Genomic DNA, 25,458 nt, shown 5'->3' on the forward strand with positions numbered 1-25,458 from the left:
GTCCATACTTCCTCTTACGGTTTTCAATCTGCTGCTGCTTCCCTTCAATCATGAGTGCTCTATCTACCAACTCCTGGTAGTTGTTGAAGGTTGCTACCATTAGCTCCATGCTCAGCTCATCATTCAGTCCTTCCAAAAACTTCTCCTGCTTGGCTGCATCTGTAGCAACGTCATCTGGTGCATAACGTGCTAACTTACTGAAATCCTCCACATACTGGCCTACGGTGCGTCCTCCTTGGCGTAGGTTGCGAAACTCACGCTTCTTCATAGCCATAGCTCCTGCTGAAACATGGGCTGTACGAAAAGCTTGCTGAAATTGGTCCCATGTGACAGTGTCAATAGGGTGTGTGGCTGTGTAATTCTCCCACCATGATGCTGCGGGTCCATCAAGCTGATGTGCGGCAAAATGCACTCTTTCCGCATCTGTGCATCCTGCAGTGGTCAACTCCCTTCCAACTTTGCGGAGCCAATCATCTGCAACAATCGGCTCGGTGCTGCTGGAAAACACCGGCGGATTTAGCCTCAAGAAACGGGCTAGGTGATCAACAGGTGGTGGTGGTGGTGGGTTGTTGTTGTTGTTGCCTTGGTTCTGAACTAACACTTGCATCAGGGCATTCTGTTGTTGAATCAACTGTGTGATCTCCGGTGGGAAAACAAATCCGGTGTCGCGTCTCGGAGGCATCTGATAGGTTAGAAAAGATGAGAGTTTAGAATAGAATGAGGTCTAGAGAGAAAACATTACCCATATGCTCATGAGACAAACACAATCAATATCACTCAATCAAATCAAACAAGGCATACAATCGATCTAACTAGCGTTACAAAAGTGCTCGAACTATATTATATATATGGGGAAATACTACTACTGATATGGTGGTCTACTAGAAATTTTGATCAGTCGAAGACTCCATGATATCTGCTCCAGCTTCATCAACAAAGTCATCTTCACTGGGGTCCGAGTCGGTGTCGTCGATGATGATGTAGTTATCCGGGCAAGCGCATTCATCATCTTCTGCTTTTGATACTGGATTTCCCATGAATACTCCAATCTTCTTCTCCAGGTCGTCATTCTTCCCTACTAGCGCGACGATTTCCTCCAAATAATCCTCGCGTGTAGCCTTGAGTTCTTCCTCCAACTCCTTGATCTTCGTCAATGCCTTCTTCAGATCTATCTTGTCTGAGCACATCTGGTTCTCCTGGCGACGAATGTGTTGGTTTTGCTCCTGGATGAAAGCTGCAATTGATCCATCCTTCTTGGTGCTAATCATCTCCCATTGCTCGTCTCGGCATCCACAAATCTGATAAATAGTATCCTTAAGCTCCCTATGGTAGACTTCTCCAATGCGTCCCATAGAGATGTGGGCTGCCATGCTCTTCCCTAAACTCCAGGTTGGTGCTTCAAAAGACAACTTTATAGGCTCAGTGACTGGCGTAAACGTCCTTCCTAGAACTTGAACTTTAATCTTCCAGCTCTCCTCTTCAGGTAATGTGGCGTTGTAGGTTCCGGTGATGCTTGGTATTCCAATGTTCAAGTACTTAGTGACTTCCTTCAAGTGTCGTCCAAAAGGCGTATCTTCATCTGGTTGCATGAACTTGTTTCTTGCATCCGCCATTCCTAAAAGAGTAGAAAGTGGAGAGGAGTCCGAAATGAGAAGAGAGTAGTGTTCTAGGGTTTAAGCTTAGTGGTCGTGTCCTACAGTCAGCGTGTGCTCTGATACCACCTTTGTAGCGACCAGACCTCAAACAGTCTGTGCTGCTGTGCACCAGTGTCATCCCTGGATCAGTAATGCTGACACGCACAGTACAAATGGAGGATTTATAACAGAGTAGCAATCACACACTTATTACAACGAATATCTCAAAAGAGAATAAGTATGATAAATATGGCTTAAGGCCATCTAATACGATAACAGCGGAAGGCTTGGAAGATAAGTGAGTCCATCAACTCCAACGGCATCACTGAGTATAAGACCACGACCTAAGGCACCTTACTCGTCGTCTGAAAAGTCTGCAACATGAAATGTTGCAGCCCGAAAACGGGTCAGCACATGGAATATGCTGGCAATGTAACACATAGGGAGTAATGAACAGAATAATAATATACTACATGCATATATGGCTGGTAGAAAGCTCTATGGTTACAGTTTTGCGAAAAGCCAGTTTTTCCCTACTTCAAAGGAATAAATTTTTATTTAACTATCATGGTGGTTGTTAAACATTGAGATGGTTGACAGCATCTCAATCCCAATTAAGTATCATCATTAACCCAACAAAATTTATTAAAGTAACATGGTGATGAGATTCATATGATAATCCAAGTACTAGATACTCAGGTTGTCCATAACCGGGGACACGGCTAACCATGATTAGTTTATACACTCTGCAGAGGTTTGTGCACTTTTCCCACAAGACTCGATCGCCTCCGTTGGATTCTCGCACTACATGATGTTTGAGAAACGGATGACCGAGACATAGTCTTTCAGAAGCGTTTGCACCTTACGATGTGATAGACCGTACCACCTACATCCCCTACATCTGCTAGTCTACCACTGTAAGAGTTCACACAACTTAATCAACTATGCTAGAGCCCATAATAGCTTGCGGCTGCACACAGAAGTTTCTAGCATGAATAATCTCATGATCCCTTTGAACCTGGGTGGCGGTCCAAAAGAAAAACAGGCAATCCTGGAATACCCAGGTACCTCAATCCACCCAGATGTGAGTTTTAGTTGCCACCTTAAGTAAACCATTAATTAACAATCTCACATCTGTCGTGAATATCTCTCAAACCCAATCCACGTCTACAAGCATAGCATGGCAATATAAGCAACGTAGAAGTAACTCCCAAGGGTTTGATAATAAAGCAGGTAATAGGTACTACCTCAACTACTTCCCAATACCCACAATTTAATTAGATCCTAATCATGCAATGTTTGAGGGTTGATCTAATGCAATAAAACTGGGTAGTGAAAAGTATGATCAAAGTGTTACTTGCCTTGCTGATGATCCGTGAAACCTAGAGATTCGAAGTAGCAAGCGGCGCACTCCGGGTACTCTATCGCAAACAAACAAGCAAACAATAAGTACTCATCTAATGCACAAGTAAAACTCAAACAAAGATCTAACCAGAAAGTTCAACTTAACAACTCCGGTTTGCAAAAAGATTCAACTCAAACGAAGCAACGAAAGTCAAACGGCGAAAGAAACAAGCTTCGTTTACTAATCTGGATCTAAGTCAAATTTTACAGTAGCAAAAACTTGTTTGAGTAGGTTAAACGGAAAGAGAATTTCGAGATGAAACTCTAGGCACTTGAATCGCCTGATTCCGATAAACGAGCGAAAAGTTAAACCAGAACGAAAATCTGATCAGAAATCGCGATCTGGAATAATCGCGGAAAATCCGACGAAAAAGAGAACTGACTGATAGAGGCAAAGGTGTCCCGTCTTTCGATGAGATGATGGATATCGCTTTGGTGGCTGTCGACTTTGACGATCCGACTACGAACGTGCGATGACGTCGCGCCTTAGCAATCGCTAAACCAACTCCAAGAGGTTATTGACCACGCCGGAGAACGATCAACCTGACCACGAGGGTCTGTTTCCTGCGAGCAAACGAAGAACAAGCAAGAAACTGAGATTGCAATCTGGATATTGTGAATATAAGATGAAAGCTTTATTGATCAAGGTGGGGTTCTGTGACGCCTTTGTCTCGTCGTTGAACACAAACGAAGTACGCGAAGTTGCAGCTATGGCGAACTTTTAATCTAAACAAAACCCAAAGTCTAAACGACGCCCTAAGGGCTGTATATATGGAGGAAGAGGGGGGAATTTCGTGGCCCTTGGGGAAGGGGTCCGAAACCAACCCTATCTCTTGTTTCCCCACAAATACGGACTCTAAAAATAGCCTATACTCAAGTATTTCGAAATTACATGGGCCTGGCCCAATAATAAGGTGACGCAGCACCTAGAATAGCCTCTGGACAAAAGTTATGAAGTAGCATCTTGTATATTTCGTCCAAGGCTTCATGCACGCATTATGGTGGCTTCAATGTCCTGAAATCATCACTTGTAACTCCGTTCTTGTCCCCCATGCGCATGCCATCATCTCCATGCTTGTTCTTGCTCCAATGTTCATCCTTCTCAAAGCTAGGCCCTTCATTTGTAAGCAAAACAAATGTATCCAATTTAGGCAGCATCATATTCTCATGAACATTAGAATCATTAGCAAGAAACGAAAGTACCTGATAATTTAATTGGCGTGCGCGAGATCTAGTAATTGGTCCAGTATATGTAGTAGTAGGGGCTGTGGGTGTAACAGTGGTATTGATGTCCTCATCAGTTCTTGTTTCTTGAAGTTTTGATCCAACGGCCCAGATCAATCAGGGGTGAGATCCTACGGCTGGAATCGCATCAAGCAAACGCATCCGACGGTCAAGACGCTCTGAGCTCTGAGAGAGCTTGGTTTCCCCTAGGTCCTTTTGTTTCTTGATTCTTGATGGCAACCTAACTCCAAAATGATATGATATTTGAATACTCCCGTTATCAGTGCTTACTTGAATGATGTTATTTGTTGGACTCAAACTCTTAGTGCAGATTGTGCCACCAAGACTCCATATAAAACTTCCTTGCGGGATGATCGCATTTCCTCGCCGAGTCACAACAAAGCAGTTAGAGACCAGGAAATCGTCAGTCTTAATAAGGTTGGGAAATCAAAATTATTGCTCATAGAGTAAATAATTCTGCTTGGCGACTCATTAGACTACTCACAGTGGAGAGTAACTTAGACTAGTAACATGCATATGTTACTACTCTATGTTACTACTCTCCATAGTGGGTAGTAACATATATGGGGTGTCATTCAACTCTCCATTTATTAGGTTATAAACTCATCTTGTATTGGTATGTGTGATGTTACCCATAGTACTAGTAACTAGCTATGTTACTACTTGCCTCTCTTTCATCATTAATTACTTGCCATGTCATATAGTTTGTCTAGATAAATGTGATGTTACCACCTATGTTACTCCCACTGTGGCTAGTCTTAGACTACCCACAATGAAAGTAACATTGTGGTAACGTCACACATCTCTAGGCAAAACAGATGTTGTGGCAAGTAATTAATAAGAAAATAGGGGCATGTGGTAACATAGCTAGTTACTGTAACATCACACATATCAGACAAGATGAGTCTACAACATAATAAATGAAGTGTTGCATGACACCACACATATGTTACTCCCCACAATAAAGGTTGTGATGAGGACATCAATACCATTGTTACACCCACAGCCCTTGCTGCTATACATACTGGACCAATTACTAGAGCTCGCGCACGCCAATTGAATTACCAGGTACTTTCGTTTCTTGGTAATGATTCTAATGTTCATGAGAATATGATGCTGCCTAAATTGGATACATTTGTTTTGCTTACAAATGAAGGGCCTGGCATGGATAAGAGGGATGAACACTGGAGCAAGACCAAGCAGGGAGATGATGGCATGCACAAGGTGACCAAGAACGGAGTTACAAGTGATGATTTCAGGACTTTGAAGCCACCATAAGGAGTGCATGAAGCCTTGGACGAAATATACAAGATGCCACTTCATAAATTTCGTCCAGAGGCTATTCTAGGTGTTGCATCACCTTATTATTGGGCCAGGCCCATGTAATTTCGAAATACATAAGTATAGACTATTTTTAGAGTCCGTATGTGTGGGGAAACAAGAGATAGGGTTGGTTTCGGACCCCTTCCCCAAGGGCCACGAAATTCCCCCCTCTTCCTCCATATATACAGCCCTTAGGGCACAGTTTAGACTGTGGGTTTTGTTTAGATTAAAAGTTCGCCATAGCTGCAACTTCGCGTACTTCGTTTGTGTTCAACGACCAGACAAAGGCGTCACAGAACCCCACCTTCATTAATAAAGCTTTCCTCTTATATTCGCAATATCCAGATTGCAATCTCAGTTTCTTGCTTGTTCTTCATTTGCTCGCAGGAAACATACCCTCGTGGTCAGGTTGATCGTGCTCCGGCGTCGTCAATAACCTCTCGGAGTTGGTTTAGCGATTGCTAAGGCGCGACGTTCTCGCACGTTCGTAGTCGGATCGTGAAAGTCTACTCCTCCGAAACGATAATCACCATCTCATCGAAAGACGGGACACCTTCGCCTCTATCAAGTGGTATCAGATTTCTAGGTTGCTCGGTGAGATTTTCCAGTTTTTCGTAGTTTAGATCGAGTCTCTTCTTCATACCTACAGTCCACGAAAAAGCCAAAAAAAATTAGGGTTAGTTCATCATATCCGAACCAGTCTGAGCCTTTGCATAGTCTTTTCAGTATTTTGCTTTGTTGAATTTGCGGTTGCATCGTCGTGTCAAGTTGCTGGTCTTAGCGTCTAGTTTCCCTTAGAGTTTCGAGTTCTGTTCACAAGTTGTCACGCCGCCGCCGCACCATCGTCATCGCTCCTGCCATCTACCACCACCGCTTATCCGCCACCAATCCGTATCCATATACCACCACTGCTACCATATACCTCCACCGCTGCCATATACCACCACCGCTGCCATATCTTACCATCATATATCCACCACCAATCCGAGTTCTTCTTGATGAGGACATCAATACCATTGTTACACCCACAGCCCCTGCTGCTATACATACTGGACCAATTACTAGAGCTCGCGCACGCCAATTAAATTACCAGGTACTTTCGTTTCTTGGTAATGATTCTAATGTTCATGAGAATATGATGCTGCCTAAATTGGATACATTTGTTTTGCTTACAAATGAAGGGCCTAGCTTTGAGAAGGATGAACATTGGAGCAAGAACAAGCATGGAGATGATGGCATGCGCATGGGGAACAAGAACGGAGTTACAAGTGATGATTTCAGGACGTTGAAGCCACCATAATGCGTGCATGAAGCCTTGGACGAAATATACAAGATGCTACTTCATAACTTTCGTCCAGAGGCTATTCTAGGTGCTGCGTCACCTTATTATTGGGCCAGGCCCATGTAATTTCGAAATACTTGAGTATAGGCTATTTTTAGAGTCCGTATGTGTGGGGAAACAAGAGATAGGGTTGGTTTCGGACCCCTTCCCCAAGGGCCACAAAATTCCCCCCTCTTCCTCCATATATACAGCCCTTAGGGCGTCGTTTAGACTTCGGGTTTTGTTTAGATTAAAAGTTCGCCATAGCTGCAACTTCGCGTACTTCGTTTGTGTTCAACGACCAGACAAAGGCGTCACAGAACCCCACCTTGATCAATAAAGCTTTCATCTTATATTCGCAATATCCAGATTGCAATCTCAGTTTCTTGCTTGTTCTTCGATTGCTCGCAGGAAACAGACCCTCGTGGTCAGGTTGATCGTGCTCCGGCATGGTCAATAACCTCTCGGAGTTGGTTTAGCGATTGCTAAGGTGCGACGTCATCGCATGTTCGTAGTCGGATCGTCAAAGTCGACATCCACCAAAGCGATATCCATCATCTCATCGAAAGACGGGACACCTTTGCCTCTATCAAGTGGTATGAGATTTCCAGGTTGCTCGGTGAGATTTTACAGTTTTTCGTAGTTTAGATCGAGTTTGTTCTTCATACCTATAGTCCACGAAAAAGCCAAAAAAATAATAATTTAGGGTTAGTTCACCCTATCCGAACCAATCTGAGCCTTTTCATAATCTTTTCTGTGTTTGCTTTGTTGAATTTGCGGTTGCATCGTCGTGTCAAGTCGCTGGTCTTAGCGTCTAGTCCTTTAGAGTTTCGAGTTCTGTTCACAGGTTATCACGTCGCCGCTGCCATATATCACCACCGCATCATCATCATCGCTGCTGCCATATACCACCACCGCACCAACTTCATCGCCGCTGCCATATACCACCACCACATATTCACCGCCAATGCGAGTCCATATACGCCACCACATATCCGCCGCCATCATGCCAATCCGAGTACACCTGCAACATATATCCGCCACTAGTCCGAGTTCCACCAGATTCATCTCCGCCACCAGTCCGAGTTCCACCAGATTCATCTCCGCCACCAGTCCTAGTCCAAGTCCAGTATTTTGTTACTCTGTTTTGGATTTCCAGATCACGCCATACTCCGAGTCGTGACAGAGAAGGACTCCCAAACTTTTGTGTTACCCGCAGAAGAAAAATAGTTCCAGTTTCAAAAAAAAACTAAGTCTGGAAAATTCTGGCTAGGCAGTTTTTAGACCATTTGTAGACTTTTTCGAAAAAAAATTGTTGCGGAGCAAAAAAAAGAGGAAAAAAAGTGCAAAAAAAGTGAAAAAAAATTCAGAGTGTGCTCCTCCCTTGTTTACGTGCAGCGCCGTGATTTTGTTAGTGTTCTAGGCTCGCGTCTCTAGCACGGTCTAGCCTAGGACTAGCACAGTACCGTCGTTGAGCGTTTATTCAACTTTGCATATCTGAATTGATTATTGCTGACCCTTTTTGCTACCATATTATAAGCCTTCCCAGCTCCACATACATCAACGTCGTGCGTTTGACTCTCCCTGGTAATCGCTCTATCCAAGCTTTGAGAGTTTTGACTACAACGGTTGCCAATCACCACCTGCTGCTGGGTAAGAACTGGTAAGAATTTGAGATTCGCTTGAAGGATTTGTGACACACCACCATCACCACCACTTCCTAGTAGTCTGTAGGATCATATTCTTTTGTGTTTCTATTGCTGCTAACCATGGCAGGATCACAAGCCGATGAGACTGATTGGGAGAACATGACGAACAAGGGGTTGCATGATAAATTTCAGCAAATGATGAGTGGCCAGGTGGGAGATGTGCTAAACAGATTTGAAGAGGCTATGGAGAAGATAGATGCCGTGGAGAAGTCGTTTGAGACAAAGCTGGATAACAGGTTTAATGAATTGCTCAAGCGTCTTCCCCAACCACCACCGGATGCACCTGTCGCACCTCTACAACAACAACAACCACATCTCCAACGCCGCTTTCCAAATCAAGTGGGACGAGCACAGCGCATTCCAATTGAGACTGGTCAAAATTCGGGTGCCGCTGCACCTGCTGTTGATGCTTCTTTGGCTCCTGCTACTGCGGCGGCTGAGGAGGATGACGATTATGCGGGCGATTATGAGGATGAGGTTGATCAAAATCAGAACTACGTGCAGCCACCAGCACCACCTCCAACAGGTCGACCTCAGGTATATATTCGCAACGGTAGGCCTGCACCACCACCTCAGGTACGAGATCATGACCATGTTCCTAAACTGAAATTGAATATTCCACCGTTTGAGGGTAGATACATTCCTGATGTATATCTTACTTGGGAGTTAGAAACTGAACAACGTTTTACATGTTTACAATATCCCGAGGAGAGACGGGTTGCTGCTGCTGTTTGTGCTCTCACTAGTTTTGCATGTGTATGGTGGTCTGAACATTGTAGATTATATCCTATTCCAGCTACTTGGGCTGCTTTGAAAACTGCTATGTGTACTCGTTGGGTTCCACCATATTATCAACGTGAATTGCTTCAAAAACTGCAGCGTTTACGACAAGGGAAAAATTCTGTAGAAGAATATTATCAGGAATTACAAACTCGCATGATTAGATGTGGTATTGTTGAGGAGAATGAAGCTATGCTTGCACGTTTTATGGGTGGTTTAAATAGAGAGATTCATACCATTCTAGAGTATAAGGAGTATACTAATATCACTCGTTTATTCCATCTTGCTTGTAAAGCTGAACGTGAAGTGCAGGATCGACAAGCATTGGCGTGAACTAACTTTTCTGCAGGTCGACCTTCATCATGGACACCGCGTGCATCTTCTACTTCCACTGCACCAGCACCTCCATCAGGTTCCACCTCCAGCCGTGATACAAGAAAGCAGGCACAACCACCACTATCTGCCAAGAGCGCACCTGCCGGGCCTGCACAGAGCTCTTCTTCTTCCATGGCATCAACAGGGCACACAAGTGATATTATTTGTCGTCGTTGTAAGGGAAGAGGACATTATGCGAGAGAATGCAAATCTCAGCGTGTAATGATTGCTACTGAGGATGGTGGGTATGAGTCCGCTAGTGACTATGATGAGGAGACTTTGGCTCTTATTACACGTGAAGAACATGGTGGAGATGATTCTGAAAATGAGACGCAATACATGGCTCCTGAAGACGCTGACAGGTATGAATGTTTAGTTGCTCAACGTGTTTTGAGTGTGCAGGTCACACAAGCAGAGCAAAATCAGAGGCATAATTTGTTCCATACAAAGGGAGTTGTGAAGGAACGTTCTGTTCGCGTCATCATAGATGGAGGGAGCTGTAACAACTTGGCTAGCATGGAGATGGTGGAGAAACTATCTCTCACCACAAGACCACATCCACATCCTTACTACATCCAATGGTTCAACAACAGCGGCAAGGTTAAGGTAACACGTACTGTTCGTGTGCATTTTAGTATCTCTACATATGCTGATTATGTTGATTGTGATGTGGTACCCATGCAATCATGTTCCTTATTACTTGGTAGACCATGGCAATTTGATAAAAACTCTGTACACCATGGTAGAAACAATCAGTATACTCTTGTTCATAAGGATAAAAATATTACTTTGCTTCCTATGACTCCTGATTCCATTTTGAAAGATGACATTAATAGAGCTAATAAAGCAAAACAGGAGAAAAATAAGAGTGAAAATCAGATTGGGGCAAAAGAATTTGAGCAACAAATGAAACCTAATAATAAACCATCTAGTGTTGTTTCTGAAATTAAATTGAAAAGTGCATGTTTACTTGCCACAAAATCTGATATTGATGAGCTAGATTTCAACAAATCTGTTTGCTATGCTTTTGTGTGCAAAGAGGCATTATTTTCATTCGAGGACGTGCCTTCCTCTTTGCCCCCTGCTGTCACTAACATTTTGCAGGAGTTCGCTGACGTCTTTCCACAAGATGTGCCACCGGGATTACCACCTATTCGAGGGATTGAGCATCAAATTGACTTAATTCCCGGTGCATCGCTACCCAACCGTGCACCATACCGTGCCAATCCAGAGGAGACGAAGGAGATTATGCGTCAAGTACAGGAGCTGCTCGACAAAGGTTATATACGCGAATCTCTTAGTCCTTGTGCCATTCCTATTATACTTGTGCCTAAAAAGGATGGTACATCGCGTATGTGTGTTGATTGTAGAGGCATTAATAACATTACTATTCGTTATCGTCATCCTATTCCTAGGCTAGATGATATGCTTGATGAATTGAGTGGCTCTACAATATTTTCCAAAGTTGATTTGCGTAGTGGATACCATCAAATTCGTATGAAACTGGGAGATGAATGGAAAACAGCATTTAAAACTAAGTTTGGTATATATGAGTGGTTAGTCATGCCTTTTGGGTTAACTAATGCACCTAGTACTTTCATGAGACTAATGAACGAAGTTTTACGTGCTTTTATTGGACGATTTGTGGTAGTCTATTTTGATGATATACTGATTTATAGCAAATCTTTGGAAGAACATTTGGAACATTTACGTGCTGTTTTTATTGCTCTACGTGATGCACGTTTGTTTGGTAACCTTGGGAAGTGCACCTTTTGCACCGACCGAGTATCTTTTCTTGGCTATGTTGTTACTCCACAGGGAATTGAAGTTGATAAAGCCAAGATTGAAGCTATTGAGAGTTGGCCGCAGCCCAAAACGGTCACACAAGTGAGGAGTTTCCTTGGCCTCGCTGGTTTCTATAGGCGTTTTGTGAGAGATTTCAGCACCATTGCTGCACCTCTCAACGAGCTTACAAAGAAGGATGTGCCTTTTGTTTGGGGTACCGCACAGGAAGAAGCCTTCACGGTATTGAAAGATAAGTTGACACATGCTCCTTTACTCCAACTTCCTGATTTTAATAAGACTTTTGAGCTTGAATGTGATGCTAGTGGAATTGGATTAGGAGGTGTGTTATTACAAGATGGTAAACCTGTTGCATACTTTTCTGAAAAATTGAGTGGGCCTACTCTGAATTATTCTACTTATGATAAAGAACTATATGCTCTTGTTCGGACTTTAGAAACATGGCAACATTATTTATGGCCCAAAGAATTTGTTATACATTCTGATCATGAATCTTTCAAACATATTAAAAGTCAAGCTAAACTGAATCGTAGACATGCTAAATGGGTTGAATTCATTGAAACTTTCCCTTATGTCATTAACCAAAAGAAGGGTAAAGAAAATGTTATTGCTGATGCATTGTCTCGTCGTTATACTATGCTGTCACAACTTGACTTCAAAATATTTGGTTTGGAGACCATCAAAGATCAATATGTGCATGATGCTGATTTTAAAGATGTTTTGCAGAATTGTAAAGAAGGAAGAACGTGGAACAAGTTTGTCGTTAATGATGGATTTGTGTTCCGTGCTAACAAGCTATGCAATCCAGCTAGCTCTCTTCGTCTTTTGTTGTTGCAGGAGGCGCATGGAGGAGGATTAATGGGACACTTTGGCGTGAAGAAGACGGAGGACGTACTTGCTACACATTTCTTTTGGCCAAAGATGAGACGGGATGTTGAGCATTTTGTTGCTCGCTGCACTACATGTCAAAAAGCTAAGTCGCGACTCAATCCTCATGGTTTATATATGCCTTTGCCTGTACCTAGTGTTCCTTGGGAGGATATATCTATGGACTTTGTTTTAGGTTTACCTCGAATAAAGAAGGGGAGGGATAGCATATTTGTTGTCGTGGATAGATTCTCAAAAATGGCACACTTTATACCATGTCATAAAAGCGATGATGCTGTTAATGTTGCTGATTTGTTCTTCCGTGAAATTATTCGTTTGCATGGTGTGCCAAATACTATTGTTTCAGATCGTGATACTAAATTTCTTAGCCACTTTTGGAGATGTTTATGGGCTAAGTTGGGGACTAAACTGCTTTTTAGTACTACTTGTCACCCCCAAACTGATGGACAAACTGAAGTAGTCAATAGAACATGACAACTATGCTTAGGGCTGTTTTGAAGAATAATAAGAAAATGTGGGAAGAATGCTTGCCTCATATTGAGTTTGCTTATAATCGTTCATTGCATTCTACTACTAAGATGTGCCCTTTTGAAATTGTGTATGGTTTCCTACCTCGTGCACCTATTGATTTGTTGCCTCTTCCATCTTCGGAGAAGGTTAATTTTGATGCTAAACAACGTGTTGAATTGATCTTAAAAATGCATGAGTTAACTAAGGAAAACATTGAGCGTATGAATGCTAAATATAAACTTGCTGGAGATCTTGTTTGGTTACATTTGCGTAAGGATAGATTTCCTGATTTGCGCAAATCAAAGCTAATGCCACGTGCTGATGGTCCTTTTAAGGTGTTAGAGAAAATAAATGATAATGCATATAAACTTGAGCTGCCTGCAGATTTTGGGGTTAGTCCCACTTTTAACATTGCAGATTTGAAGCCTTATTTGGGTGAGGGAGATGAGCTTCCGTCGAGGACGACTTCATTTCAAGAAGGGGAGGATGATGAGGACATCAATACCATTGTTACACCCACAGCCCCTGCTGCTATACATACTGGACCAATTACTAGAGCTCGCGCACGCCAATTAAATTACCAGGTACTTCGTTTCTTGGTAATGATTCTAATGTTCATGAGAATATGATGCTGCCTAAATTGGATACATTTGTTTTGCTTACAAATGAAGGGCCTGGCATGGATAAGATGGATGAACACTGGAGCAAGACCAAGTAGGGAGATGATGGCATGCGCAAGGGGACCAAGAACGGAGTTACAAGTGATGATTTCAGGACTTTGAAGCCACCATAAGGAGTGCATGAAGCCTTGGACGAAATATACAAGATGCCACTTCATAAATTTCGTTCAAAGGCCACGAAATTACATGGGCCTGACCCAATAATAGATGATGCGTCACCTTATTATTGGGTCAGGCCCATGTAATTTTGAAATACATAAGTATAGGCTGTTTTTAGAGTCCGTATGTGTGGGGAAACAAGAGATAGGGTTGGTTTCGGACCTCTTCCCCAAGGGCCACGAAATTCCCCCCTCTTCCTCCATATATACAGCCCTTAGGGCACCGTTTAGACTGTGGGTTTTGTTTAGATTAAAAGTTCGTCATAGCTTCAACTTCGCGTACTTCGTTTGTGTTCAACGACCAGACAAAGGCGTCACAGAACCCCACCTTCATTAATAAAGCTTTCCTCTTATATTCGCAATATCCAGATTGCAATCTCTGTTTCTTGCTTGTTCTTCGTTTGCTCGCAGGAAACAGACCCTCGTGGTCAGGTTGATCGTGCTCCGGCATGGTCAATAACCTCTCGGAGTTGGTTTAGCGATTGCTAAGGCGCGACGTCCTCGCACGTTCGTAGTCGGATCGTGAAAGTCTACTCCTCCAAAACGATAATCACCATCTTATTGAAAGACGGGACACTGTCGCCTCTATCAGGTTGTAACATATATTATGACAAGTCTTAGAAGGGCTATCCCATCTGGTCACTCAGGAAGAACGACGAGAGAGAAAATGTCGTTCACATCAAACCGTTGTTGATATAAATGCACTCCAAAGATCCCCTCGCAACCTTAAAACATGTTGGCTCGCAAGTCTGCTAGAATGGCCTTTTTCGGCTAAAGTAAGAAGTATGACAATGAAACAAGATGGCAATGAAACAACATAATAACTCCGCTAGACTGGCCTAAAGTCATCATACATATGGTTATTGCGACGACTCCACTAGAGTTGCTCTAACTGGGATGCTAACACATTTTCATTTCTGGACTAGTCGTGGCATCGGAGGGACTACATTGGTAGCCGCCTACTTGCCACAAAAGTTACCACTATATTTGAAGTTGCTACACAAATTTGTGGATATTTATTCCTGGGAAGGAAGTTACAAAAATGTTGTTTAAGTCTAAGTAGTCCCTCCGTCCTAGTAAGACGTTTTTTGACTAGTCTAGTGTCAAAAAAGGAGTAGATTATAAATAATATGTATACAGAAGGAAGATACAAACAGATAACGGACACCACCGCGCCACTGTTTTCCATGGACTAGCAAACAATCGGAGATTTTACAAATACCAACATATATGCAGTACAGAGGCTCGGTCCGTAGGGTTATAAAAATCAGCTCTTTTGATGGACAGCTATTGCATGAATGTCCATCTCCTTAAGCATGACCGATCGCCCACAAGAGCCGCATGGTGCAGTCCTGGATCCACAGATACTCTCATGTTCGCACATGTTTCGAAGCCGATCTCGAACATCCAGCGGCTGTCCACCAGCTTGAACTGTGTCGCCACAGAAACGGCACACAATCAAGCGACATGGGCAGGTTGAGGATTGGTGTTTGACCTGACATTAAAGAACAAAGCAAGTTAGTCGTTTGGCATATGTAGGCTTTGCCGTACGAAATGTGTGAAGAATATCAGCGATACAAGTTGACTGCTGAAAATAGATTGGTGTTGAAAATGTAAGATGGAAATAACAGGGCTGTTTGGTTTGTGACTAACTTTGCCAAAGATTGCCACACCTAAGGTTAGGCAAGTTTGACCAACTTAAGTGAGTGTTTGGTTCTAGCCACACCTTAGGCAAGCCACACTTGGGCCCCACATGGCATACTCACAAAAAGTGTGGCAAGATTCCCTTAGCCTTGCCAACTTGTGGCTCTCATTTTGATGAACTAACCTTAGGCAAGCTTGGCAAAAATGTGTGGCAAAATGTGGCTGCTAGGCCTAGAACCAAACAGCCCATTATCATATACTGCTGAAAATAGATAAATCTTGATAGAACTGCAAGAGCTGAAAAGTTCATCTGTTGTAAGAGCAGAAGATAATAAATAGGATGAGTTAAGGCATACCATTTCTTCCTTTTCTAGAACTACCCCGCAGGGGCAGTTCAGCGGCTCATGGAAGACTTTCATGTGCTTCTCCATTTCTCTCTGCTGGAAAGCTTGTCCACACTTACTGCAATGCACATGATCTGCTGCTACTTCCTTACGAAGAACTACTCCACATCCATCATGCATGCAAATAACATTGTGCCTCACACAGTATGCCTCATGAAGTACTGAGGTCCGGCTAGATATATGTCGTTTGCAGTTCTTACAAACCACTGAGTCACCATTGCCGGCTGATGACACACTACCCTGCTCACCAATCCTATGGCTATCAATAACATCCTTGATAGCTACAGAAAGTTGAAACTTCGCTGTGGCCTTGAAACCGTAAACCCCAACACTGTAAAGGCCACTGACCAAAGTAGCATCCTTTGGTTTGAGTATAAGAACCTTAGATCCCATCTCATGAGATGACCACTCATGACGGTGCTGAGTTGGGAATACTAAAGGATGCCTTGAAACATAAATATCAGTGTCACCGCCACTTGTATCAGACTCTATCTTTACCTCAATATTTGCACAACCAGACGCAACTTTCTCAGCCACACCTTCCTCGACAGAAAATTTGTAGTACCTGAACTTCCCTTCTTCCACAGCTCCAGATTCGACCTTCCCAGTCTCGAGCGGCACAAGCACATGTTGATTTTCTTCATTGTCAAAAACTGAATCTGGTTCCTCAATGTCAACTTCAACATCCGTCTCCAGCACAGAAACACTTGATGCGGGCTTCAACTCAAGAACCTTCAACTTATACTGCAGTTGTCCGTAGTTGACCATGACAACATCATTTTCAGATAGTGTTGCGTGATTGCGCAGTGCCGTTTCAAGGACAGCTCTATGGTTAGGGAGATCTGAAAATCCCATTCCTTCCGGCTTAAGTTTCGCATATGTCCCTTTGGGCAAACTTGCATACCTCACCTCAATCAAAGGAACATCTGGGATGTCACTCTGAAACAAATTGTTCCAGACATGTGATGGGAGTTGTGCAGAGCCTTCCCTTGCAGTGAATTCAAGAACGCCACAGCAGGTTGCCTCCTCGGCGTCTTGATCTGGAGAGGCACCTGGAACTCTGTCCCTAACCTTGGACAGACTGAAGTACATGGGACCTTTGTCAAGCGCTCCTTGATCGGATAAATCCTTGAAAGAAGATGGTGGCAGCTTAATCTTATCCCCTGGACCGTCATATCGCAGTGCTTCAAACATGTGTGAAAAAGAGATACCCTTTCCGAGTTGCATCACCTCTTCCATTTTCTGGTCAGCCTAGATAGAAAGAAGTTCATCATCAGCACCCAGTGAAACATCATCATAAGGTAAGAGTAGTAGACACTTGAGAGAAATTGTAATCTTATCATGAACACCAAGAAGTATAATTGAACAATGCAAAATCAAAATATATCGTCGACAAGGCCCCAAAGGATTAACGAAGCGGTTGGGAGTCGAGATCATGGTTTCTAAAGAGGGAAGGGAAACAGGCACGATTGAACAATCCATGTCTTGTCTGAACGTGGGCAGATATCTGGGTTGACATTCTAGTTGGAACAAAACCGAGGACCAAATCGAGGGTTTCCTTTCTGGGTTTAGGAGTCAGATTCGGGAGGAGCATCCATGTTCATTTGGCGGAGGACAAAATTAAACTTGTAATCGCGATCGACCACCGAAGACGAAGACAGCTGCCATGATTCCGAGCATACGAGATGGATGAGACGAGGGTTAGGTGTGCAGGGTAGGGGAGGGGAGGGGTGTTACCTCTTCCTGCGCCCGGGCGGCGTCGAGGCGGCGCTCCCTGTTTGAGGCCTCGAGCGCGTCGCGGCGGCGCGCGGCCTCGGCCTTGGCGCGGCGCTCGCGGTCGGCTTTGGCCTTAGCGCGCTGCATCCGCTCCCGCTGCTCCCTCTCCAGCTTCTCCCGCGCGCTCCGCAGCTCGAAATCCATCGCCGATCCCTGATCCGCCCGAGTACGCCTTGTTCTCCTCTTCTCCACGACGGTAGGGAAGGGAAGGAAGGATATATGGACGCGTCGGGTCGGTGGCGGCCGAGGAGGAGGAGAAGGAGGAGGGCGGAAGCTTCTGGAGGCCGCGTGCGCAGCGGAGAGGGGAAGGTAACGTAGGCGCGGACGCACGGTTGCTGAGGAGCGGGCCCGGACGGTCAGTGACAGGCTCTTCTGTAAGTACAATTTTCACGGGTGGGCGTTGCGTTGCGGGGGTCCTGCTGAAATTAAGGAATATATACTCCTTCGAAAGATTGCTTCCACCTTTTCAGATCGCGACAAGTGGCGTGTTGCACGTACGTCACTTGTCGCGACCGGAGAGTTTTTCCTTTTGTTGTAGAGTCGTTTATTCAAAACGATTTATCTATTCAATTGTGGGTCCAAATCTCGAACTGTTTTCACCGTTGAATTATCGCGTCAAGATCTTTAACACTAGATCTCACACGGATAGGTTTTGACGAAAAAAATTCACGTAAAAACAGGAAAAAAAGGACCGGGAGCACTTTTTTTTCCTTTTCAAAAGTCGTTTATGATAGGCACGGCCATGCCTCTCGCGGGAGCAAAAAAGCGCATCTCACAAAAGAAAAAAAAATAGAAACGTGTTTTTTTCGTTTCCAGAAGGCACGGCCGTGCCTCTCCCGAAGCAAAATCGTGTCTCTCGTGGAAGCAAAACCGTGCCTCTCACGGGAGAAAAAAAGGAAAAAAATCGTTTCCGAGAGGCACGACGCGGAAGCAAAATATGTCTCTCGCGAAAGCAAAATCGTGCCTCTCACGAAAGAAAAAAAAAAGGTGTTTTTTTCGTTTCCAAGAGGCACGGCCGTGCCTCTCGTGGAAGCAAAAATGTGCCTCGCGCAGATGAAAGAAAAAAGAGAAACCATGTTTCTTTTCGTTTTCGAGAGGCATGACCATGCCTCTCAGGAAGCAAAATTATCCCTCCCGTAAAAGCAAAATCGTGCCTCTCGTCGAAGAAAAAACGCGTTTTTTGAAGAAAAAAAACTTTAGTCAAAAAGCTAAGGAAGGCTGGTGAAAAATCGAAAAGGAAAAAAAAATATCTAAAATGCCGAAAACGCGTGCGGAAAAATAAAAAATAATATATGGAGGAAGCGCCCAGAGCGTGACACTTGGCGGCGGCCCATCCCCAAGTGACCCTTGTGGAGGCTGGGAACGAGCGATCCTCAGTTAGTTGCTCCCGGGTCCTGCTCGCAACAAAATTGTATTGCGTTACCAAGTGGGCCAATTGCTCGCCCAATCATTAAAAAATCTGACATCATATTTTTTATGTTTCAGATTGAACATTGTCGTTACGGTTAAAATGTTTGCACGGCAACGGCTGGGTTGCCACATAAAAAAATCGTTTGCTACCAACTAGCTGATGACCCACAAGTATATAGGGGATCTATCGTAGTCCTTTCGATAAGTAAGAGTGTCGAACCCAACGAGGAGCAGAAGGAAATGACAAGCAGTTTTCAGTAAGGTATTCTCTGCAAGCACTGAAATTATCGGTAACAGATAGTTTTGTGATAAGGTAATTTGTAACGATTAACAAGTAATGAAAGTAAATAAGGTGCAGCAAGATGGCCCAATCCTTTTTGTAGCAAAGGACAAGCCTGGACAAACTCTTATATGAAGGAAAACGCTCCCGAGGACACATGGGAATCATCGTGAAGCTAGTTTTCATCACGCTCATATGATTCGCGTTCGTTACTTTGATAATTTGGTATGTGGGTGGACCGGTGCTTGGGTGCTGCCCTTTCTTGGACAAGCATCCCACTTATGATTAACCCCTATTGCAAGCATCCGCAACTACAAAAGAAGTATTAAGGTAAACCTAACCATAGCATGAAACATATGGATCCAAATCAGCCCCTTACGAAGCAACTCATAAACTAGGGTTTAAGCTTCTGTCACTCTAGCAACCCATCATCTACTTATTACTTCCCAATTCCTTCCTCTAGGCCCAAACAATGGTGAAGTGTCATGTAGTCGACGTTCACATAACACCACTAGAGGAAAGACAACATACATCTCATCAAAATATCGAACGAATACCAAATTCACATGACTACTTATAGCAAGACTTCTCCCATGTCCTCAGGAACAAACGTAACTACTCACAAATCATATTCATGTTCATAATCAGAGGGATATTAATATGCATAAAGGATCTGAACATATGATCTTCCATCAAATAAACCAACTAGTATCAACTACAAGGAGTAATCAACACTATTAGCAACCCACAGGTACCAATCTGAGGCTTTGGGACAAAGATTGGATACAAGAGATGAACTAGGGTTTAGAGGAGATGGTGCTGGTGAAGATGTTGATGGAGATTGACCCCCTCCCGATGAGAGGATCGTTGGTGATGACGATGGCGCTGATTTCCCCCTCCCGGAGGGAAGTTTCCCCGGCAGAACAGCTCCGCCGGAGCCCTAGATTGGTTCCGCCAAGGTTCCCCCTCGTGGCGGCGGTGTTTCTTCCCGAAAGCTTGCTTATGATTTTTTCCAGGGTAAAAGACTTCATATAGCGGAAGATGGGCACCGGAGGCCTGCCAGGGGGCCCACGAGGCAGGGGGCGCGCCCAGGGGGTAGGGCGCGCCCCCCACCCTCGTGGCCAGGGTGCGGGCCCCCTTTGGTGGATTCTTTCGTCAGTATTTTTTATTAATTCCAATACGTGCCTCCGTGAAGTTTCAGGACTTTTGGAGCTGTGCAGAATAGGTCTCTAATATTTGCTCCTTTTCTAGCCCAGAACTCCAGCTGCCGGCATTCTCCCTCTTCATTGTAAAATAAGAGAGAATAGGCATAAGTATTGTGACATATCGTGTAATAACAGCCCATAATGCAATAAATATCGATATAAAAGCATGATGCAAAATGGACGTATCAACCCCCAAGCTTTGACCTCGCTTGTCCTCAAGCGGAAGCCGATAACGAAAAATATGTCCACATATTTAGAGATAGATGTGTCGATAAAATAAAATACGGACATGAGGGCATCATGATCATTCTTATAGCAGCAACATATATATATATATATATTGTCATATGATTTCTTATGCTCAAGTAATAATCTATTCACAATTTCAAGTATGAATCAGAAACTTCATTGAGAACCAACAAACTATAATCTCAGTCACTGAAGCAATTGAATTTATCATAACATCGGAAAGAGTCAATATAAGAGCTTTTCAACAAGCCCACATACTCAACTATCATTTAGTCTTTCATAATTGCTAACACTCACGCAATACTTATGGGTATGGAGTTTTAATCGGACACAGAGAAAGATAGGGGCTTATAGTGTTGCCTCCCAACCTTTTACCTCAAGGATAATGTCAACAATAATAATTCATGCTAATGTACATCCAATTGGATATATATAAAAAGGAAAGGTGAAGATCACCATGACTCTTGCATAAGGTATAAGATAAAAGTAAAAGATAGGCCCTTCGCAGAGGGAAGCAGAGGTTGTCATGTGCTATTGTGGTTGGATGCACAAGATCTTAATGCAAAAGAACGTGACTTTATATTGCCACTTGTGATATGGACCTTTATTATGCAGTCCGTCGCTTTTATTGCTTCCACATCACAAGATCGTATAAAGCTTATTTTCTCCACACTAATAAATCATACATATTTAGAGAGCAATTTTTATTGCATGCAACAATGACAACTTACTTGAAGGATCTTACTCAATCCATAGGTAGGTATGGTGGACTCTCATGACAATACTGGGTTTAAGGATATTCGGAAGCACAAGTAGTATCTCTACTTGGTGCAAAGAATTTGGCTAGCATGAGGGGGAAAGGCAAGCTCAACATGTTGGATGATCCATGACAATATACTTTATTTCGGATATAAGAAAACATAACCCATTACGTTGTCTTCCTTGTCCAACATCAACTTTTTAGCATGTCATATCTTAATGAGTGCTCACAATCATAAAAGATGTCCAAGATAGTATATTTATATGTGAAAACCTCTCTTTCTTTATTACTTTCTATTAATTGCAACGATGACCAGAACTATGTTTGTCACTCTCAACAACTTTTATTCATCATACTCTTTATATGTGAAGTCATTACTCTCCATAAGATCAATATGGCGTCTTCATTTCTTTTTATTCTTTTTTCCCTCAAGATCATAGCAAGTTAATCAAGCCCTTGACTCAACACTAATCTTTATTATATATAGCTCACGGACTCAATTACATAGAAGGATCATAGATCAAAACTCAAAACTAGATCATACTAAAACTTTATTCTACTAGATCAAGATATTACCAAAAGGATCGAACTAAGAAAAACGGTAAAGATAGGAGTGTGATGGTGATATGATACCAGGGCACCTCCCCCAAGCTTGGCAGTTGCCAAGGGGAGTGCCCATACCAGATACTCAGTTCTCCTTTGCTGGTGAAGAAGATGGTGGTGATGATGGATAATCGCACATCGAGCGTAGGAGATCCTCCAATTTGTGGATAATGCCCTTGAGTGCGGTGATATGCTCCTTCAACAAAATATTTTCACGAGTGAGATACTTATTCTGTATGCGAGCTAACTCAATCATCTTGAAGGCTTCAATCTCCGTTGGGGTAAGAAGATTCTGATGAGGTTGGAGGATGTCTTCGTCTTTGGTTGCCGGAGCTTGGTCCTCCATGGCCTTCTTGATCCCATCATCCTTGTTGATACCTGATACGTCTCCAACGTATCTATAATTTATGAAGTATTCATGCTATTATATTATCCATCTTGGATGTTTTATGGGCTTTACTATGCACTTTTATATTATTTTTGGGACTAACCTATTGACCCAGAGCACAGTGCCAGTTCCTGTTTTTTCCCTTGTTTCAGTGTTTCGAAGAAAAGGAATATCAAACGGAGTTGAAACGGAATGAAACCTTCTGGAGAAGTTATTTTTGGAAGGAAAGCAACCTGATAGACTTGGAGTGCACGTCAGGAAAGAAACGAGGGACCCACGAGGTAGGGGGCGAGCCCACCCCCCTAGGGTGCGCCCTCCACCCTCGTGGGCCCCTCGTGGCTCCCCTGACGTATTTCTTCTGCCTATATATATCCATATACCCTAAAAACTTCGGGGAACAGAATAGATCGGGAGTTCCGCCGCCGCAAGCCTCTGTAGCCACCAAAAACCAATCGGGACCCTGTTCCGGCACCCTGCCGGAGGGGGGATCCCTCACCGGTGGCCATCTTCATCATCCCGGCGCTCTCCATGACGAGGAGGGAGTAGTTCACCCTCGGGGCTGAGGGTATGTACCAGTAGCTATGTGTTTGATCTCTTTCTCGTGTTCTTGATTTGGCACGATCTTGATGTACCGCGAGCTTTGCTATTATAGTTGGATCTTATGATGTTTCTCCCCCTCTTCTCTCTTATAATGGATTGAGTTTTCCCCTTGAAGTAATCTTATCGGATTGAGTCTTTAATGATTTGAGAACACTTGATGTATGTCTTGCCGTGCGTATCTGTGGTGACAATGGGATATCACGTGATTCACTTGATGTATGTTTTGGTGATCAACTTGCGGGTTCCGCCCATGAACCTATGCATAGGGGTTGGCACACGTTTTCGTCTTGATTCTCCGGTAGAAACTTTGGGGCACTCTTTGAGGTTCTATGTGTTGGTTGAATAGATGAATCTGAGATTGTGTGATGCATATCGTATAATCATACCCACGGATACTTGAGGTGACATTGGAGTATCTAGGTGACATTAGGGTTTTGGTTGATTTGTGTCTTAAGGTGTTATTCTAGTACGAACTCTAGGGCTGTTTGTGACACTTATGGGAATAGCCCAACGGATTGATTGGAAAGAATAACTTTGAGGTGGTTTCGTACCCTACCATAATCTCTTCGTTTGTTCTCCGCTATTAGTGACTTTGGAGTGACTCTTTGTTGCATGTTGAGGGATAGTTATATGATCCAATTATGTTATTATTGTTGAGAGAACTTGCACTAGTGAAAGTATGAACCCTAGGCCTTGTTTCCTAGCATTGAAATACCGTTTACGCTCACTTTTACCACTTGCTACCTTGCTGTTTTTATATTTTCAGATTACAAAAACCTATATCTACCATCCATATTGCACTTGTATCACCATCTCTTCGCCGAACTAGTGCACCTATACAATTTACCATTGTATTGGGTGTGTTGGGGACACAAGAGACTCTTTGTTATTTGGTTGCAGGGTTGCTTGAGAGAGACCATCTTCATCCTACGCCTCCCACGGATTGATAAACCTTAGGTCATCCACTTGAGGGAAATTTGCTATTGTCCTACAAACCTCTGCACTTGGAGGCCCAACAACGTCTACAAGAAGAAGGTTGTGTAGTAGACATCAATCCCCCCGGGATCTTCTCTCTTCAGCTCTATCTTCGTTAGCCAAGCATCGTTGCCCTCATTGTTGAAGGAGGGGGACGACATGATGCCTGGCTTTTGACAACTCTGGCAGAAAACAGCTCGAAACAAAGACAGAGGATGTTTGCGTGATACGGTGGTCAAAACCTTCGGGAGATTATATAATGAATTTCTACCGACCAAAATAAGTATCGTGCAAGAAAACGGAGTCCGGAGGGCACACGAGGTGCGCAGAGGCAGGGGGCGCACCCGGGGGGTAGGGCGCGCCCTCCACCCTTGTGGGCGCCTCGTGTCCTTCCCGGACTGCTTCTTAGTTTCCTATTTTCTTAAATATTCCAAAACGGAGAAAAATTACTATTAGAACTGTTTTGGAGTCGGTTTACTTACCGTACCACATACCTATTCCTTTTCGGAGTCTGAAACGTTCTGGAAAGTGTCCCTTATGTACTCCTCCGGGGTTACGGTTTCAATAACATTAGTTTCAACATTTATAGGATTACCTGAGATATAATGTTTGATTCTTTGACCGTTCACCACCTTCGGATTTGTACCTTCGAAGTTGTTGATTTTTATGGCACCGGAACGATAGACCTCCTCGATAACGTAAGGACCTTCCCATTTAGAGAGAAGTTTTCCTGCAAAAAATCTTAAACGAGAGTTGAATAGCAACACATAATCTCCTACATTAAACTCACGCTTTTGTATCCTTTTGTCATGCCATCTTTTAACTTTTTCTTTAAACAGTTTGGCATTCTCATAGGCTTGGGTTCTCCATTCATCCAGTGAGCTAATGTCAAATAACCTCTTCTCATCGGCAAGTTTGAAATCATAATTGAGCTCTTTAATGGCCCAATATGCCTTATGTTCTAGTTCGAGAGGTAAGTGACATGCTTTTCCATAAACCATTTTATACGGAGACATGCCCATAGGATTTTTATATGCAGTTCTATATGCCCATAATGCATCATCAAGTTTCTTGGACCAATTCTTTCTAGATCTATTAACAGTCTTTTGCAAAATTAATTTGAGCTCTCTATTACTAAGTTCTACTTGACCACTAGACTGCGGGTGATATGGAGATGCAATTCTATGATTAACATCATACTTAGCAAGCATTTTACGAAAAGCACCATGAATAAAATGTGAACCACCATCAGTCATTAAATATCTAGGAACTCCAAACCTCGGAAAAATAACTTCTTTAAGCATCTTAATAGAGGTGTTATGATCAGCACTACT

General features: G+C 43.3%; 1 protein-coding gene across 1 annotated transcript; it reads right to left on the reverse strand.

Moving 5' to 3' along the window:
- Nucleotides 1-14,931: 14,931 nt before the first annotated feature.
- On the reverse strand, nt 14,932-17,999 carry LOC120970330 (uncharacterized). Its single transcript, XM_040397534.3, has 3 exons — nt 17,616-17,999; nt 15,831-17,129; nt 14,932-15,325 (listed from the first exon to the last, which is right to left on the reverse strand). Exons 1-3 carry the CDS (start codon nt 17,796-17,798, stop codon nt 15,098-15,100), a joined length of 1,710 nt encoding a protein of 569 aa, XP_040253468.1. The 5' UTR covers nt 17,799-17,999; the 3' UTR covers nt 14,932-15,097.
- Nucleotides 18,000-25,458: the final 7,459 nt, after the last annotated feature.

Source organism: Aegilops tauschii, chromosome 3, assembly GCF_002575655.3.
Source record: "Aegilops tauschii subsp. strangulata cultivar AL8/78 chromosome 3, Aet v6.0, whole genome shotgun sequence".
NCBI lineage: Eukaryota > Viridiplantae > Streptophyta > Magnoliopsida > Poales > Poaceae > Aegilops > Aegilops tauschii.

Excerpts from the sequence above, each read along its gene's own strand:
- LOC120970330 (XM_040397534.3), bottom strand. The coding sequence starts at position 17,798 with ATGGATTTCGAGCTGCGGAGCGCGCGGGAGAAGCTGGAGAGGGAGCAG. Across the intron at positions 17,130-17,615 it reads CCGCCCGGGCGCAGGAAGAG|GCTGACCAGAAAATGGAAGA; the intron begins GTAACACCCCTC and ends CTTTCTATCTAG. Across the intron at positions 15,326-15,830 it reads TTCTAGAAAAGGAAGAAATG|GTCAAACACCAATCCTCAAC; the intron begins GTATGCCTTAAC and ends CTTTAATGTCAG.